We start from the raw sequence: 19263 nt of genomic DNA, 5'->3' as shown, positions 1-19263 counted from the left end.
TATCATAAATTTGTGGTATAAAAGAAGTGCAGAGATTTAAAATCTTAAATTAATGAAAGAAAAACTGCAGCCAGCATTACAAAAAATACATTGAATTTTTATTACATACATCATATAACTTTATTTTTATCACGATCTGTGAATACTACCAGTACTTTTTAATAACATTAAAAATGCCTTACTTGTTTGCAACCAAACGCATCACTGTCCAGTCTTTTGGAAACATCTCTGGTCGTATTAGTATCCGAAATACTGTGAAAATCTGCAGCAGGAAATCCTTTGGAAGGAAAAGAAGTAGTCATATGTCTTTGCTGCTTTAAAAAGAGCAGTGAGCTTTAAAAATATTTTAATCAGAGAGGAAAAAAAGTCATTATAGAAACAGCAGAATTTCACTTATTTTCACCATAAACCTCTGAATGCTTTTTTTATTACTTCCCAAAAATTTTCAAATAGTGATTTAATCCTTTCTTCTTAAAATGATGAAAATCTAATGTGCCATTTGATTGACAGCAATGCATAAAAGAAATGTCAAAGATGCATTTGGTTTCCACCCATACACTTCCACAAATGCAATGTTGAGAACAATTTGCAAATCAAAAAAGCACTTTACAAACACCAGAGAGTTCAGAATATCTCCTTAATCATGTCAGGTTTTCATCACTTTCGAGATTCATTCTAAAAGCAGCAGAGAGAGTGTAAGGACAATTTTGTCATTGACTTAACAAAGACCAGCGACTCCAGTAGAGATGCCCAGGCCCCATAAGGGGTAGTGCAGCTGGCTGGCTGTGTGCAGGTCACTTAACCTTTCTGCTTCATTTGCTGGATCTAAAAAAACAGTCAACACCTGTGAACTACTCTGATTGTAGAAAGCACTGACTGAAAGCTTTTAGCATTTTCACCTCCTGTGTCATGTAACTCACTAATAAATAACGAAACTATTCCTCTCAGCACATGGTTTTTTTTTCAGTTTTTATTTTCACAAATAAAACTAACAACAAGGGACCATCTTGATTATCTATGGTACTGCCAGTATTCTTTTAGTATGAAAATCGAGCTGTTGACAACATGAAGAGCATGAGGCAAGTGATATAAACACATCCAACAGAATCAGTGCAGTACCTGACCTTGAAATGTTTGGTATTCATTCTGCCCACATCATTTGTAGAGAGTTACCCCGAAACACAGATGAGATGAAGATACAAACAATTTTGAACACCAAAATATATTCTCAAGTGCATTTATCAAAGTGTAGATGACAGGCATTGCACAACAGATGTCTTTCATTAGAGAATCACTGTAAAGGGGGACGAACACAGGCACTGGGTAAGGCAGATGAGATCCCCACACCCACCCATCAGAGAAGATTACATAAAAGAGACAACCTGTTTTCTGAGCAAGATGCCAAAAAATTATCTGTATTAAGGAGTATAAATAATACTCCCTGCAGATAGCGTACTGTTTGAATGCAGGTGACCAGCTTTACAGATAAACAAGTACCTACCTTTACAAACAACACAGCTATGCCAGACCATTTTTCTATAGGTTTGCACCTTATACTTCAGTGCCTTTTTATTTTGCAGAGGTTACCTCCCTCCCCTGTGAGTAATCCCACAGCTCTGTGCCATAATCCCAACAGTATGGCAATACCTCGAACGTTGCTGCATATCACCTCACAAGAACATCCCAGATTCTTCAATATTCTCTTTTTATCTCCTGTCCAGACACAATACATGCTTCTGCCATTAGGGATCTCACCAGTGGACTGCTGAACTGAAGAGGTCAAATGGCTGTTATTGGGAAACCATAAAACCATGTAGTGGTATGAAGCTATAAAACCCAAGGGCTGTGTGAGGTGGAAACATAGTGCCTTTGAGATAGTTTGTTCAAAAGTAACATAGAATAACAGTCAGAAAGATCATATGCACTTCATTTCATTGGGTAACTAGGCTAGAATCAGACTACATCTTCTATTCCAAGCCAACTTTAAAACAAAGCAAATGTAGACACTGGCATTACATTTTGAATCATTAATACCAGGCTAATTATTTCTAATTTTCACTGAAAAAAATAGAAAATTGTGTCATCAATGTAGCAATATTAGCTGCAAAACATAGATTTAGTAACAGATTTTAACATTTAAAAAACATTTTTGCCGGCAGTATAAGTGAGCTAACATTTGGTTGGTTAAGTACAGATAGAACTAATGTCTCATATGTCTTCTATCTTAAAAGACAAAAAGGAAGTATTTTGTCTTTTACATACTCTAAATACCATCTCTTAATATTTCTACTTAGTGCACATAGTCCTATTTGTAAGATAATACTAGATATTATCTTATTAGTAGTACTAAACTATAAGGTTTAGTACTAATTCCCACCACTTAAACAACTTCACACCTGAAGGATGGGATGGCATCCAGAGGGACCTGGACAAGTTCAAGAAGAGAGCTGGTGGAAATGCCATGAGTTTTAACAGGACCAAGGGCAAGGTGCTGCAGCTGGGTCAGGGCAACCCCTGTATCACCACAGGCTGGGGGAGGAACAGATGCAGAGCAGCCCTGCCACGAAGGACTTGGGGTGCATGAGAGGCTGCACATGAGCAGGCACAGTGCCCTCCCAGCCCAGAAAGCCAATTGTATCCTGGGCTGCATCAAGAGCAGCGTGGCCAGCTGGTCAAGGGAGGGGATTTTGCCCCTTCTCCTGTCTGGTGAGACCCCACCTGGAATGCTGCATCCAGCTCTGAGGCTTTATTGGATCTCTTGGGGTACACCTATAAAGCATTATACCTATATATGACACCTATAAAGTCAACAGTCCACTTTGAAGCTAATTGCATGATGTTCCACTGCTTTGATTCATGCTGTAGGATTACCAGGCTACATGGTATCAAGGTTTTGTAGAGCATCCAGAGTGCCAAATGCTAATAACAGAGAGGATGGTTCCACAGTGAGCTGTTAGTTCCTGGGTAACTCATTCATCCCTTGGCCAGTTCCTTTCCAAGATCTTCTTTGCCTCACTGCTTTCTTAATCTACATCAGAGGCCACCTAAATGAGTGGCTTTAGAACTACCCCTCTGCCCCAAAACTCGTCCTTTCACAAGTCCCATATGTGAGTGGATGTCCCTGCAGAGCAGGGGAAGAATGGTGGCTAGAACAGAGCTTCTCCACCAGAGACACTGCCCATGCCCAGGGACCTCTCACAGCCTGTGTCCCAGGGGCCATTAAAAAGCAGTGGAATAAACTCCACTTGGTGTTGGGGTATGGCACCCACCTTACCCTGTTCAGGCCCTGGAGCTGGAAGAGAGAGGTGACAGAACTAGTAAGATTTACACCCATCCCTATGAAATATTATCTTTTCCTTCATCAAATCTCTAGTCTGTCACATTATGTAGAGTACACTGCCAATGAATAAAAACTAGGCCTTCTGGTAGGTGCTTACTTGTTTTGTCTTCTTTTAATCTATTAATTAAAAACCCCAAACATAATGATCAAAGCCACTTTGCTTTGGTCAAAGCTGCATTGTGCTAACATAAGTTTTTGCATTCACTTTCCCACTGAGCTCTTCCTATTCCTAACTCCCACTGTTACCTTTTGTCATAAATCATATTTGAGATTTTCCACAGCAGCAAATATCTGCCTCGAAGGTTGCCTCAGTTCTACACATTACTGTAAAATATATTTACTAGGAGTAGAAAGCATTTTGTGGTAAGAAAAAAGAGCATACCTTTAAAATAATATTGAAAGATAAAAGGAAGCATTTAAAATTGCTATCTTGGTAAAGTCAGGGTTTCAAAAAAGTGAGTGAAGTACAGTGCCTGGTTCTACCACTCAGTCATGAAACCCCTGTCAGTTCTTTTGTACTTCATTTGCATGGTTTCAAATATAAAATGTATTCCCTTTCTTCTGCTTTGAGTGGAAAAAACCTCTCTTAAGAAACTCAAAAAAACAGACACCATGTCAATTACTTAAGATAAATATATTTACAAAATAAACAGAATATTTGCATAAGCAACCACTCGTTTAAGGCATCACTCAGATGCACGCCATATAAATATGTGTACATGTCATTCCTTCAAAGTCTCCACTTTGCTTTAAGTTTGGTATACACTACTAAAAAAAAAAAGAGAGAACTGCAAAACCTTCTTTCCTTCTTTGCAAGTACCTTCATGAGTCATTTGGTGGGGCTATTTTTATTAACTGTATCACAAATGCTGTGCAAACATACATTCATGCAATTACTGACATAGTCACCTTGAGAACTAGTCTGGAAGAAAGATGAAATGCCATATGGTACCAGTGCCTAACCATTCAGTATAGATGGTTATTATAACCAGAGGCAGCTAAAGCCAAAAAGCAGAGCACAAAGCAATTCAAAAGCCTAGGTTACACTCCCTTGTAAATAAGATTAAGTTTTCCTTAGAAACCTCCTATCAGATTGTAACTCATAATGTTTGTTCAGGAAGACCCAACTCACTTTATACTTCTGACTAGGGACAAAATGAGTAGTCAGAAATACAGCAGGCTGATGGTAGTTTTCATTGAAGTTTTAATCCCAACTAGCCACTAGATCAACTGATTGTAGCTTCTAAAGCATCTCAAGGAAAAAAATGTCTTATCACTGATATTAACACCTTTTGGATTTTCATTTATCCATACTGATATCATTTCCTAAGATATCTCAAAGCAAAGAAAATTCCACACGTGGCAATCAAAGCAGAAAAGTAAAAAGGGAAGTAGCAAGATGGTTTTGATAGCTTAGTCATACACAATCACCTCATGATTAACAGCAGTGGTGGTCTCACACACTAGCTCTCATCTTTCCCTCTTGCTCTCAGTGATATTTGATATTTCCAAGTGAGGGGAAAAAACAATATATTATTTAAGATTCAGAGCAGAAGGAATGCTGCATTGATGGTGATCAGACTACTGCCACTGAATCACTGGTTGAGCTGATGCTGATTCAATGAGATCTGAATGGAAATAACAAACTCTGGACTTGAGTTCTTAAGGCCTCTGTTGTGACAGCTGATGGCACCAGCTACAGCTGCTTTCCATATCTCTGCGTAATAGTAGGGTATGTGCGTGGGGGGAATTTAAATGTGTCAAATAAACACCATTCAAGCATTAATTCCACAGATTTTTCATTTTCTAAAAGGAAGAAAAGTCTGAATAAACTCAACACTGTATTTCACAGATATATCAAACAGAAATAAAGCCTGAAACCTCTAGGAATACCTAGAGGTTCTGAACTCACACAAAAGATAAAATATTTCCACTAAAAAATGCCTGGGTTCCACAATATTTACTAAAAAATTGCCTAAGGATAGCAACTATGCTAGGTGAAAACAGATGCTGTATTGCTTATATAAAAATAATTCACCCTATACACCTTCTAGGTAGTGCTCTTGATTTCTGGTAACTTCTTAGAAGCATTTTCTATCTGTCAAGCTCTATATGACCACCTCACTCAAAGGCCCTCACAAATGACATGCTCTCTTCAGCTCTGAGCAGCTATCAGCAATGTAAGTAAATCTGAAATTACACCATGACTAGACTCCCCTTTCCAGGGCAGCACTTAAGTATATTGAATGGTAATTAAGGAGTAATGCCTAAAATATATTATCACATTCGGAAATGATAACTGGCTGAATAATGAGATAAATGATTAGTCAAGATTGTGTGGATCAAATTTGGTACTATATTACTTTCCAGGGTTCAGTATAGTAGAAATCTTAGTGTATATGTTTATGCAGGAAATCTTAACTTGAAGAAAAAAATTTTTAATCCTGCCCCTCATCCATAATGGAATTAAAAATGTTTTGTCTCCACAAACCCAGTAACTCAATTCATGAAACTGGAAGAAGTTGCCTTAAGAGACCTCCACAGTTACTGTTTTCTATGATGGAAATGAGCAGACAGACATTGGAAGTCTGACACATCCTCCTGCCAATGGACATGCTGCACAGCTAAGAAAAAGGAAGAGTTAGTTGATTATGTATTTCTCAAGCTGCATGCTTGCTGTTGCCATACATAATTTAATGAATGAAAAAAATAAGCAAGTATAATAAGCCAAACATAAAATCCCCCAATTGCCTGAAAGAATCTAACAAGAGCAGTGTAACCTTAGACAGACACAATCTTTAAAAGAGGTTTAGTGGCTAAGTTCATGGCTTTAAAGAAAATTTATAGTTCCCTCTATCCATACTCTCTCTGCTGTCATTGTAGAAGCAGTAACAGCCTTGCCCTGCTGTGGGAATGGACTCAAGCTCCCAAGAAAAGCTGTGCAATAGTTAGCTAATCTGTAAAACACATTGCATTTAAATACTGAAGTGATTCATCAAAGCACAGGGACATCTTAAAGGGAGATAAATCAAAAAGAGAAATAAAAAGGCCTAAGCAAGTGGACACACAATTCTGTTACTCACCCTCAGATCTTCCTTTGTGTTGAAGCTCTCAAGAAGCTGTTGATAATGTCTATCAGTCATTTGTCGCAACAGTGACAGTAAACAGGAGACAAATTCCCCCTGTTCAGATAAGCCAAGAGAAGAAATATTATGATGTTTTCTGCACTTGAGCTTAAACTCTTATATTATGAGCACTTGAAAATAATTAATAAATGCAAAGGAAATTAATCTACAATTAGGCTTCAACTCCACATTTTGTGAAAATACATTTATTGCACTTCCTTCCCATTTAAGGAAATATTTTTCCCTAAATGGAGTTTATTTGCTTAGAAAAATCTATCTTAATTAGTTCCAGCAGGGCTAAACCAGTAAAATTTTTATTTGTTATTTGTTTTCCTTGTATTTGTTTTTAAACAAATTACTTAGATTGCTAAAATTACAACCTCTTTAGTCAACTCAGCTTTGAAACAAATATAAACAAACATATTTTGCAAGAATTCTGGGAAGAATGCTATTGTTTTCCTTTAGGGAAGAAATGAACGGAATTAGCTGGGAATCATTAAAAACATTCTGTCATCTCAAAATGCCAAGATTTGTCAAAATGAAAACTCATTTGTAGGACTGAACAAACTTCAAAAATGTTTTGATCACAAATTTCTTTGGGCTTACAGAAGAATTTCTCATTGAAAGAGCAGAGAACTGCACTGGGAATCTCCCGTGAGCAGTCAAACCACCAAGATATTATAGGAAGGAACAGGTTCTTCCATTCACCCTTTCCTCTGCTTATTCAGTTTTGGACTGAGAAGAAACACTGAGTGGTATCAGTCAGGTCTGACTGCAGAATTGATGAGGACAGGGAAGAGTCAAAGGTTTGGTTTACATCCTAATGCTAAGAAAGAACAATTCTGAAACTTCACAAGCTTGCTAAAAAATGGGAAATATATTTTTGCTCTACCAGGAATGGAGAATGAGACTGAGAGAACAGACAGGTGATAACAGTACTTTAAAATTCTGTCTTTCATTAATTTACCAAGTGAAATTTTGGGAAGATTTTCCTCCATCTTTCATTAAAAATAGAAAAGAAGATTAAAAAGAAGCAGTAAGTTTTCACACTAATGGCTGTTCTAGATTTTACATTGGAAGGCCTAATTCATTAGTGATTATACCTGGTACACTTGATCATGTGTGAGGTGATGACTTTCACTGGCAACATGGTGATATTTCTACACTGAAGTAATGATTCAAAATTTCTTACTTCCCCTTGTTTTACAGCAAACATAGCATTCATAGAAACATAGAATCACAATCTCAAAACAATATCCTAAGGCTACAAAATCTCTTAACATTCATGCTCTGGGCATAAACATAAAGGTTACAGCTGCTGTCTTGTAAAAATCTGTATATCCAATTGCTAGCTTCAGCTACAAAATTCCTTCCCTGCCTAGGCATTTTAAGCAGTCCTTTTTAGTCACCTTTCTTCTATGTTCCCACATTTGTTTCAACTTATATAGTAGTATATTAAAAATCACAACCTATTATAGAGAGCTGTACTATTATAGTTGACAGACAGGTTAGTGTTATAAAAGTATCAACTTAAGCTAATTGTTAACTGACTTCTAAATCTGAGCTTTTAATTTGAATGTAGGTAGCTATACAGGCTGGTTTTTAAAATAGCAGTGCACATTCAGCCTCATTTGTTGAACTCAACATAAAAATATACGTTGTAGGATTTCTGACAGTGTTGGCCACAGATTAACTTTCAAATCATGCACAAAAGCAAATTCCACACACATAACAACCTTGCTAAAAAACACTCTGGGTCCAATTTCAATGTCAAAAGTCAAGCCAAGCAGTATACTAAAATCACTTAGGTAGATTCCTTAAGTAATTTTTTATGTCTTATTTCAGGAGAACAATTATTAAAAACCATGGAGCTTTCAATTAAATTGCAGCTCATTTAGGTTCTGACGGACTGAACTTTCAAGATCTAAAATCAATTAAAGTTCACTTTAATTGGACTGCTTTCTGCCAATTCTTTATATGCAAATGCAATTTTTCTGAAGGAAGTCCAAAGGTCTAATTCAGTGACAGACCAAAGCAGAAATTTCACTTTCACCATTGCATTAAATGCCACATTTGCCAGTGCCATATCCATAACACTGCCACCCTGAAGCTGCGTCTGCTTCATGCTCAGTTTAAAGCGCCACACCCATCTTGCAGGTTACCATTGAACAAGGCTGCTGACTGAAAAATAAATGGTATCCAGCTAGCAAAGCTGCTTGACAGAAATGGTGGAGTCACAGCAGCACAAAGCCCAGTGCTGCCTGATTTGATGCTGTTTCTTGGTGAATAAAAACAGGGACACATGGGCCTAGGAGACCACACTCAGATGGGTTTGGGACTACTTCCACAAGGAAGACTATGTCTCATTCAAAACTATGAGAGAATTTTATTAAGTGCGCTCCCATGGCACGTCTCACAAAGAATATTTTATGACACATGCAGTTTGAAATAATGGCAACACACCGGAACAGACTCTACTGCTGTACCCACATCGAGTACTTTATCATACGTGCTCTACAAATAGTTCCAAGAATCTGGCTGCGTGTGCTGCCAGAAGCCCATACTGCATGGTATTTCTACATAAATGTATATAATTGCCTTATGCTGTGCTGTGAGTCACTTCCACATTAAGTATTCTTTGAGATCTTGCAGTGACAATAACATGGCTTTTCTGATGCATAAAAGAAAACTCTGCAACTTGAAAGCACTTTCAGAGTCTAATTTTATGATGGTGTAAAAGAATTAGGCTGTCATGGCGTTTAATGAAAACTTCATCTGCAAGCAAGGGGATATCTCATAACAAGCCAATAAAATCAGAGCTTTGCTACAGTAACAGTCTAACACTACCACCCTTTCTTTTGCTTAGATTTTCTTGTGGTGGCCTGATATGCCACACGGCATACATTTGCAATTTTGTAATTTAAAGAAAAAAAACTCCCAAACTCTTAGATGCATATTGCTGTTGAACCACAGTGATTAAGAATAATGTTATCTTATTACAGAGCTTGGTCAGCTCCATAAAATACTCCATATACAGTTTGTTCTTCATGGGGCTAAAGTAAAAATGAAAACAAGCAAAAAAAAACCCCATGGCAACACGTTTTTTTTCTGCAGCTATTAAATGTTCTTGAAATGTTTGATCTCAAAGGAAATTCTCGTTTGAAAAGCAACCCTCTATTCATTAACAAAGACTATTACAGTGTAAACACTGAGCAATTAATTAATAAATGTATAATGAGATGGTAAATCACTCAGCATAGTACATTTTCTGCACTAAATGCTAACCCGTCACATCTTCTTGAGGTAACATCCCCAGCTATATTAGAACCAATTTGCTCTTAAAAAGCAAAGTGAAAACCTTTCTGCAAACAAAGCAAAATAACACTTCATTTTATTTGATCAACGCTCATCACAGACTTTTCTGTAAATGCCTGTATTTCAACTTTCTAATTTCCATGAGTTGTTACAGCAGGTTCACCAAAACATCATTTGCTAATCTTCTAAATCTATCCTGCATGCTCAGCTTCATGTGACAAAAACAAAGCTCAGATGCTCAGCCCAGAGGACAACAAAATGCCTCTCAAGTAATAAATTTAGATTAGTACAAGTTATCACAGATTCTGCAGGCATCTTTAGAGTTGTTTCATCATGAAAAAATATGTTATTTAGGAACTATTATTGATTGATACTCTTCCATTTTCAGGAATTCAAACTGAAGGAGAGTTTCAGAAAGCTATTATATTGCAAACAAAAGGAATATATTGAAATCATTACTAACCTGAAAGTCTCAAAAGAAATGAAATTTTTGGCTTGGTTTTTTTTTGCTTTGTTTTGGGTTTTTTGGTCCCAGTCTATAAATAAACTTAATGAAAAAAAATTACTATTTCCACTAAAAATTAGTGGAACGCATGAAAGGTTTTCATTGTCCTCCTCATCCTGTTTTTATACACAAAATCTAACACTGTGAATTACAATACAAAGACAATATATTCACAAGTCTAGTAGTCCAATCAGTGACAATTGTGAGCTCTTTCACTGCAAGAAACTTACAGTCACGTCCTGGAACTGGAGGCGCATGGCAGAGCCTGATGGCTGTGGTCGGCTGGTGATCTCTAGTATGGTCCTCAATAGAATATCTAGCAGACTGTTCACAATCACATCAATTTCTTCCAGGACTGATTTTTCCTTAAATAATAAATAAAATATTAAAGATTTCAAAGCAGAAATATGACTGACTGCAAGTATAATTCCTCTGATGCAGTTTTAGAAAACAATTACACTTTCACTATGAATGCTACATTAAAGAAACAAGAACTATTATCTAATTCAGATATTGTTTAATTCTATTCATTTTTTTCCTAACAGTTTTCCATTAATTACATCACAGAGGACAGTTACAGGGATGACTTTGAATATGTAAATGTTCATCAAATTACCATAGCTCTATTTTCACTTGATGTTTAGAAGAAAGCAGTAAATAATATACAAAAACTTCTCAGGCAAGATTTTTATAGGTAACACTCATATATCTTCTGGGGAAATTGCCAAGAAAGGTTTAAAATCTAAAAAGCAAAATCCTGTTTTACACTTTGAAACTATCACCAGAAATAAGCAGATGGTGCTCAACCTTCAGGACATGCTTCATCAGCAAGGCCCAGCTACACTGCTTCCCAGCAGCTGAGCAGCACAAACAAATTAGTCATTTATGTGAGCCCACAACTGCTTGTACACAGCATCAAAACAAAGGAATCAAAGTGCTCACTGCCAAAACAGACCGTGACTACCTCAGTTACCAGCATGAAAACACCGCATAAAGTCAAGTTGTAGTTACTTCTCCTTTTTAATTCAGATGGAAATATGTTTTCCTTGCTTCAAGACTGCTGTAAGTCTCCACTGCAGCAGAAACCACCATCTTAATCTGAGCAATTTTATCCATTGTTTCACATGGCCCTTCTTCACAGAAAGAAACACTTGATAATCAAATGCACCCGACCAAGCTAAAGCTCAACTGACAAACAAATAGATGAACTTTGCTGACATTGAGGAGTGATTTGGGTTTTTTCTTTTGTTTCATTTTACTTCCTAGACACCCTAAAGCATATGATTTGTAAAAAAACTCAAAATTCCTTTTTGGACTTCAGTTGAATCTAGTGTTAAGCCATGTTCTCTCTCTCGCTTTATCTAGCCTCAAAGAATGTTAAACTGGCTTCTATGAAAACAGACAGTACACAGTGTATTTAGGAACTGCATCTACCACAAGGATCCTTCTCTTTACTACTACAAACTACTTCTGGAATGAGTAACAGCCTTAATTTTTAAAGCTGCCTTACTTCAAATTCACTCGTTCCCTCAATCTCCAAATCATCTTAGTTATAATGGAAGGACTGAAATTCTGTACTGAGGTACCAGGAAAAACATGCCAAAGTCACCAAGTTGTTAATAGTCTCAATTACTCAAAGAATACTAAAAATAGTATTCTGCATATCCTGAACATTTGGGAGAGTTTTATGTAGATATCCACTTGTAATTGTGTACATCTCTGGCTTGGTGACTCCACATGGAAGATCTCCTGAAATTCAGACCAGATATGTAAAGCTTTCTCCCAGGCCAAAACCACAGCTCTGCTTTAGTATCTATCACATTGTCTTGTGATGAGATTTTGTACTTATCCAGGAGCAGCTGGAAGGAATACGTTGTTGCAGTGCCAAAGGTGCAAGCCACATCCATATCAAATCACTGACTGAGCAACTTTAATTGCTGAAAGTGGTATGAAATGAAGGACATAAAGGAGTTCTCACTAATGCATTACAAGGTAACGTATGCTGGCCTTGACCTGCATGTATTGCACTAATTGCAGGCAAGGCTTGGTTTTAATTCAATTATATCCTGTTGTCTGTCAGAACCTATCATCATCTTCCCATTTGCAATACACCTGTCTAAGAGAGCTCTCATATGCAGCTTTCACACATTAATTCACAAACATAAGAAACTGGCCACAAAGTTTATCAACTAGCAACCAAGTGCAATCCCCTCTGCAATACTCATATCAATCTCTTGATCTAGATCAGCCCTTTGTTCCCTAAGAATACACAGCCCACAATAAAAAATGCCCCTAAAAGAAAGTAGTGATTTCTTTCTTTCCAACAGAATGCTCAAGAAGTGCAAAAGCTTGTCAGAACACAATGTGATGCAATTAAAATTGTCATGCATGGAAAGAAAAGGGTCATGTAAAAATCAAAATGGCATGTTTATACAGATTCATTACACAGAGAACTCCTTAAAATGCTCTTGGGCAAGGTCCAGCTTGTGTCATTGAATGTCACTGAGCTATATAAAGAAGTTCAAGTGGATGTGACATGGTGTTTACTCACTGAGCTGTTCTTCTTGATGAGGCAAAATATGTTGCTGAGGATACGGGCACACATTATAAGGTCCTTCTGCTCTTGTAAATGCATGTGGAGATGATGTAAAACTACTGGAAGAAGAATGCATCGAGAATCTGGAAAAAATGAAAAATTTAATGAGTAGGAGCTTCTCGTAGAGTAATTTAATTTTAATACATCTATAAAATATGTCTTCAGTCCAAAACCATTTCTGATAAACAGAAGCTTTTGCTAGCTTTAACAAAAATTTTTGATAAGCAGAAGCTTTTATTCCACAATCATGGGCAAATGTTTGGAGAGTAAGGAACATGATGAAAGTCACTATGTTATACCATGGATGAATAAAACCACCACTGTGTGGAATATGCTACATATAAAAGAAAGTTTAAGTATTTCTTGAACTGTCATCCACAATTAATAAAAAGAAAGTAGAACGGTAATGTCTGTATTCATAACAATGAGAAATTATGCTCTAGTGTTCCTGCCATGTGACAGCATCCACTTATATGCCAAAGGTCTGACAGGAACTTATGTTATTGTACAAAAAAGTTCTACTTTACAGGCCAGCAGCAGCATTTTCAGATATCTTTCAGGATTTTTACTTTTTCAGATCCCTCAGTCCTACTCAGTATGAGCAACTTAGACTATTGATTTCTACATAAAATAATTTGCCTTTCCACGCTTTCATTTTCTAAACACAGCTCTTTGGTGTTATTTGCAGTCCTGGTTTTGCTGAAAATTATGCAAGAACATAATTAACATGCTACTTTTTTCTGCTTCTTTTTATTACAATTAAAGAAAATATTAAATGGGAAGAACCCTAATACTTACACTTGTGATAACACTTTAAACACCTATTCACAACTTGATAAATGGGAAGGCTATTACCTGTTTTCATTTTGTTGTTGTTTTAAAATCTTTTCCATAATTGAGAAATTATATTCCCATAGAAATGTACTTGAATAATTTCTTCTATTAAAATTTCTTTGATTATAAGCTGCATTAGAGAAATATATTCATCTACTCCCTTTGTTCATTAATGCAATTATATGCTAAAAATTGATTTCTCTAGCTTGAAAATTACTCTTTTAAAACAATTTTGCCATGGAGCTATTGTTTGTGGATTACACTTTCTAGAAACACTTTCCCCCCTCAATTATTTCCTCTACTTTTTCGATGAGGAGTAAGATATATTTATTCTGAGATTTTATTTGTTTAATGTTTCTTTTGCTTACTGAGACACAGCACTAATCTTTTTATGCTTTACTATCCCCTTGTTTTCATTGTCTAGTCATCTGTATAATAAAAGACAAATCATATGGACAAGCCCATTTGCACACACTATTTAAGTATATTCGTATTTTTAAAATAAAAGCTTGCTTGCTCTTTCTAAATGGGCGTTTCATGCTTGTTATTTATTCAGGTGTACCTCTGTATCTTCCTACTAAAGAAAAAAATAAACAAAGGCTGTAAGGCAGTAGGCAAATGACCATCAATCAGTTTAAAACCAGTGGTACAGAACCCCAACTCTGGGCAATAAATAGCCTTTCTCCAGGGACTGCTTATTCTACAAGTGCCTCAGTAGGTTTCCATCGGGCCTGCCCTGAGAGTTCCTATCTAGCACCTCAAATGGGGGGAAGTTTCTCAAAGAAACCAAGGCAGCTTATTCTCTTCCTCTGCCTCAGAGCCTGGCTTAGCCAAGGGTTGTCCCGTGTTCTGAGATGTCAAGTGTGCACAACTGCCACTGACACATCCACTGCAAGGCTTCTAGGGTCAAAGGGTAATTGGGCAGGGAAATTGCCAACGTGCAGACCTGTGGTTAGAAAAGTGCCACCTTCTGATCCCCACTGCTAAATCTGCTTATTGATTCCTGCTGGATGAAAAAACAGAGCTAATGCCTTTAGCTAAAGCAAAAGAGCAGGACTTTTCTATTTGTATACAAAAGACTTAGCCTCTTGATTACAGGGGATGGCTCCTTTTCCCTGCATTGTCTCAGGCCTTACATGTATTGAATTCTTGACTATCTGGCAATCCATCATCAAGAGCCAAGATGAAGGGTTCACTGTGTAAACCTGCCTGTGATTCTGTGGGTGGGGTACATGCTGGCAAGCAGGTGGTAGAAAGCTCAATCCAAACACTACTCAACTCCACAGCTATCACAGAGCAGCAATAGTAGCTCTTTCACACATTCCATGTATGAGCATTATTGTTTGGGCCACAGGTCCTCTCTTGCAGCTACAACTCAAATCCCTCAGTCCAGAAGGTCAGAAGAAACCAGGAGCACTGTGCCAAGGTGTTTCTTCTTGGTTAACTCTAGATAGCTTCCTGATGAGCCCACACCGCATTTGGCACCTCACCTGAGGTGCCATCTACTCTTTGTGCTGCTTACACACGAGTGCAGCACCATGAACTACATTTTGAAGACCAAAAATCTACATGTAGCAACACTCGACTTGTAAATAGCCAATTCTTACACACAACATGGCCTGAGGCATCTCAGGCAAAACGAAGTATCCTCATGCAACTGTTTCAAGTATTCCATTTTTGCAAAAGCTTCATAAAATGATCAGAAACTCTGTTTGACCAGACCAAATGGACTACCAAAAAGCATCTTACAATGACATGCAACTATATACAGGAGGCAATAGTGCCAGTTATTCAAACCACCACCACATATATCACAGTTTTAGATATATTCCTTACAAGCCCAGAATCTAAATACCCCTCTCTCTTGATCTGTTAAGGTGGAGAGATGTAGTGGTATTATAGAAAAAGAGTTGGCTCATTCACCCCTGGATTCACCAAGGACTAGGTGAGAAAGTTTGGAGAATATTTGTCTGAGGTTACTCTTTTTCCTGCTAATTGTCAGCTGCAGTGCCCGCCACTGGATATAGAAAAATTAATGAGTGCAAGGAATGGTGCAATATTCAGAACTCTGAGCCATCAGTCACTGTCCTAATTTTTCTCCTATGCAGGAAGTCAAATTAGCTGACTGTTTTAAATGCTAATATTTGCCCTTTACAAATATTATACAGAAAGACAAGAAAAATATCATGACACAGAGTTTTTCAAGTATGTGCTTGGCATAATTAGAAAGAGGGCAATCTTAGACTCTGGGCAATCCTTGTGACTTTCCTATGCAACATTAACATTTAATACGCAGCACATCTTTCCTCCCTAATTTCCATATAGTGGTAATGCCTCTGCAGAGACATACTTTCTTCAGTCTAGTATATTTTAAAGATTACTTTCAGAAGAATGATATTAATTTCAATTACTGTATCTAAACAGATGGTCAAAGCTTCAGTCTCCTTGGAAAAATTGAACACTATTCCCTTCAGCACCTGCTGGCCAGGTAGAAAGCACAGTCTGAGCTCCTCATCTGCAGGCAGCCCAGAGTGACCTTACCTGGGTTAGTGTACAGGTGACTCTCCACAGTTTTCCCAATGCTCTGCAGTTTAACAGCTTGCAGGGACTCATCCCCGTGCATGACTGTTGGCAAGCTGCCCAACGCATCGTGAACCAAATTTGCCACTTCTCTCACATCAAAGAGCTTCAGAAGTTCTGAGTACACTGATGGGAATGAGCTGAGAAACACAGCCTAGAGGAACAGGTAAAAATGGACAGTCAGAACAGTTTTGACATTTATAGAATTTAATAAACTATAGAAATTTAAGTAACTCTAGAGAAATGCCTGGCTTCCAAGGTAAGTAATAGCTTTAAAAATGGTCTTATTTTCAGAATGAATAGACTCACATTCATTAACAGACTTACACTTGTGACTATTTCCTTCAAGTAATATCAAATGATTGTTACTTTCTCCCAGGACAAAGTGAAAGTTCAACTCAGAACAAAAATATTTATTCTTTAAATACATTTATGCCTCTATGAGACAAAATTTTTAAAAGGATGGCAGAATCTAGCTGATATGATACAAAAAATATTTGTGTAGTTCGGTTTACTTTGTTTAAAGTAAGTAGTGTAACAGCCTCTGTATCTTCCATTTTTCAAATACTGAATATTTTTATTTTGGAGTGAGGCAGCACTGGTAGTCTCGGTTCCCTTCAACAATCTTTAAAATGGCTTAGAAAGTCATTGATGAATATGAAAACAAAACACTGTAAAAATAAGGAGAACAACACCAGAGAAAAGAAGCTAACACTGACATTCCCTTTTTCTTCTCTAAATCCTGCTGATTGTGAAAACTTACACACTCACATTGGTGGCAGAACAGGCTAACATGAGTTAAAAATACTGAAAAAGAATTCTAAATGTGGCTTGTATCCTCCTTTTGCTGTCTTTTGACTCCAGCTGCTTACAGGATATGAGATGGAAGAACTACCTTTCTAACTCTGTTCTCTCTGATTTGCCATTTTCTTGGTGGAACAGTTTTCTACAGAAATTTGGAAAACATTAATTCTTAACAGGATCTTAACCATCTCTGTTTACAGAAACATAGGAAGAGGATGGTATATTTATGAACATTTAACATAGAGTGCTGTCTCCTGTGTTTTTCCTCTACACTTCAGCACTAGCCCATTTTTGTAGTCTCAAATGAAATAAAGATATCATCTGAGTATTAAACCATATGGTTCATCAAGACTTAAAATTTTTCTGTGAAGCATGAAAACTCTGAGAGTAGTCTTTTGTATGGCTCAAATTCTTCAGTGTCAGTGTGGTTAAACTAAGCAGTAAAAAGACCAAACCAGAGAAATTGTTTTATTTGTATCCATCAACATAATTATTATACCAGCTTTAGGATTATTCCAAGCGTATTTAGAAGGTGCTGATATGAAAATTTCACACTGTAGAATGGAAAGTTGAAAATGCCACTTTGCTCTAGCAAAAATGTGTTTCCTTTCTGAACAGGCATTTATACTGTTCCTGTTTATTCTGAACATTTTTTATACTGGATGTGGAAAATGCCAACAAGCCACAAAACTTACTTGTAGCTGGGATAAAGCACTAGTTCCTTTGCTCTCTTGGGACAGGAAGAAGCGTACTGACATAAGGAGCTCTTGAATACAGCAGCGAAATTCCTCCTCATTTTGTCCACCAGTAGCAATAGAGAATAATCTTCGAGACTGAACTATGTATTTAAAGATATATTCTTGTGCCTATAAATGCCCAAATCAGAGATAACTCACAAAAATGAACATGCTTATCTCCAAACACAGCACATGCAATGATTATATCATTCAAATAAAGAAGAGTCTGAAACAGGAGCCCATTAGTTAATTTTGGTAAATCTCTCTATTGGAACACCAACAAAATTTAGAAAAAATCAAAACAAAACAAACAAGCAAAAACTCAATAGCACTTTCTCCTCCCAAGACCCCCCCCTCCAAAAAAAAGCTTAAATTAAGTTGCAAAACTGTTGGAATGAAAAATTCAAAACACAGTCCTCTCTTAGTGGCAAGACACCAAAGTTCACAGCAGCATAGAAAAACACACAAGGGTACCACACTGATATTTTATTTCCAAATTGTAGCACATGTCACAAACGGTATTATTGTGTTGTATAACTCAGCCTGATGGCATGTTGTGCTCTTCTGATGGTACAAACCAGGGCAACAAGAACAACCACAACCACCACAATCAATAGAATTCCCTGGTGTCAGGACTGAACCACTAGGTCAGCATTTAGATTCATGTCATGGATGTTAATTCCACCAGTGTAATCTATATTTGATTCCTCTGCCTCATTCAGTAAGGAACATAGAGCTCCACAGACTAATGGTCAACTTATTGACAAAAGGGAATAAGGAATAAACTGACTGCACTGAAAGTCTGCAGCTCCCTAGAATCAGTTCTACAGTTCCATCAATTATATATATTCTGCTTCATTCCCTAAGTTAAACCCATGTGTACTATATGAATACATCATTCAAATATATAATTCAATAATTTTTATTACCTTTAGTACTTCCTGTATGTGATCATGAAGCTCCACCTCAGTGACTCGATCAATATGCCACTTCAGTACTTTTATAAGATCTCTATAACAGCACATCAGAAAGTATTACAACACAGAAGTGGGAGAAGGGTTAACTTTGCACATAAAATGCAAACCAATAGCTGTCATATGAGATACACTGGCAAAATAAAAAATAGATCACTAGATGTCATGGTTTGGCGCTGGCACAATGCCAATGCCCCCATGAAAATGTATTCTCCCTGGTGTCTGCTGTGAGATGTGACCAGAAATAGAGCAAAGCAGGCTCTAGCTTAGGAATAAAGGAAAAAAAACTTTATTAACTTACAACTATAATAAAATGAACACACAGAATTCAAAATGAAAACCTTCCAAAACATTTCTCCTCCCCCCACTCAAATTCCCAACACAGTACAGTGAGAAAACCTTGGACTTCCAGTCAGGTTACCACCTCTCAGATATTCAATTCTCAGTCCATCA

General features: G+C 37.1%; 1 protein-coding gene across 4 annotated transcripts in view; it reads right to left on the bottom strand.

Annotated features, from left to right (window-relative positions):
* The window catches only part of DOCK4 (dedicator of cytokinesis 4), a 222853-nt gene that overhangs the window by 53233 nt on the left and 150357 nt on the right, over window positions 1-19263 (bottom strand). For all 4 annotated transcript variants that reach the window (XM_038154588.1, XM_038154590.1, XM_038154589.1 and 1 more), the window contains exons 21-27: window positions 18766-18847; window positions 17795-17965; window positions 16257-16449; window positions 12837-12964; window positions 10516-10650; window positions 6424-6522; window positions 183-277 (exon numbers count right to left, since the gene is read on the bottom strand). In XM_038154588.1, coding sequence (XP_038010516.1) covers window positions 183-277; window positions 6424-6522; window positions 10516-10650; window positions 12837-12964; window positions 16257-16449; window positions 17795-17965; window positions 18766-18847 — 903 coding nt within the window. The remainder of the gene's footprint in view (window positions 1-182; window positions 278-6423; window positions 6523-10515; window positions 10651-12836; window positions 12965-16256; window positions 16450-17794; window positions 17966-18765; window positions 18848-19263) is intronic.

The sequence above is a fragment of the Motacilla alba genome, chromosome 1A, assembly GCF_015832195.1.
Source record: "Motacilla alba alba isolate MOTALB_02 chromosome 1A, Motacilla_alba_V1.0_pri, whole genome shotgun sequence".
NCBI classification, from domain to species: domain Eukaryota; kingdom Metazoa; phylum Chordata; class Aves; order Passeriformes; family Motacillidae; genus Motacilla; species Motacilla alba.
This window is presented reverse-complemented; position numbering and strand designations above follow the sequence as displayed.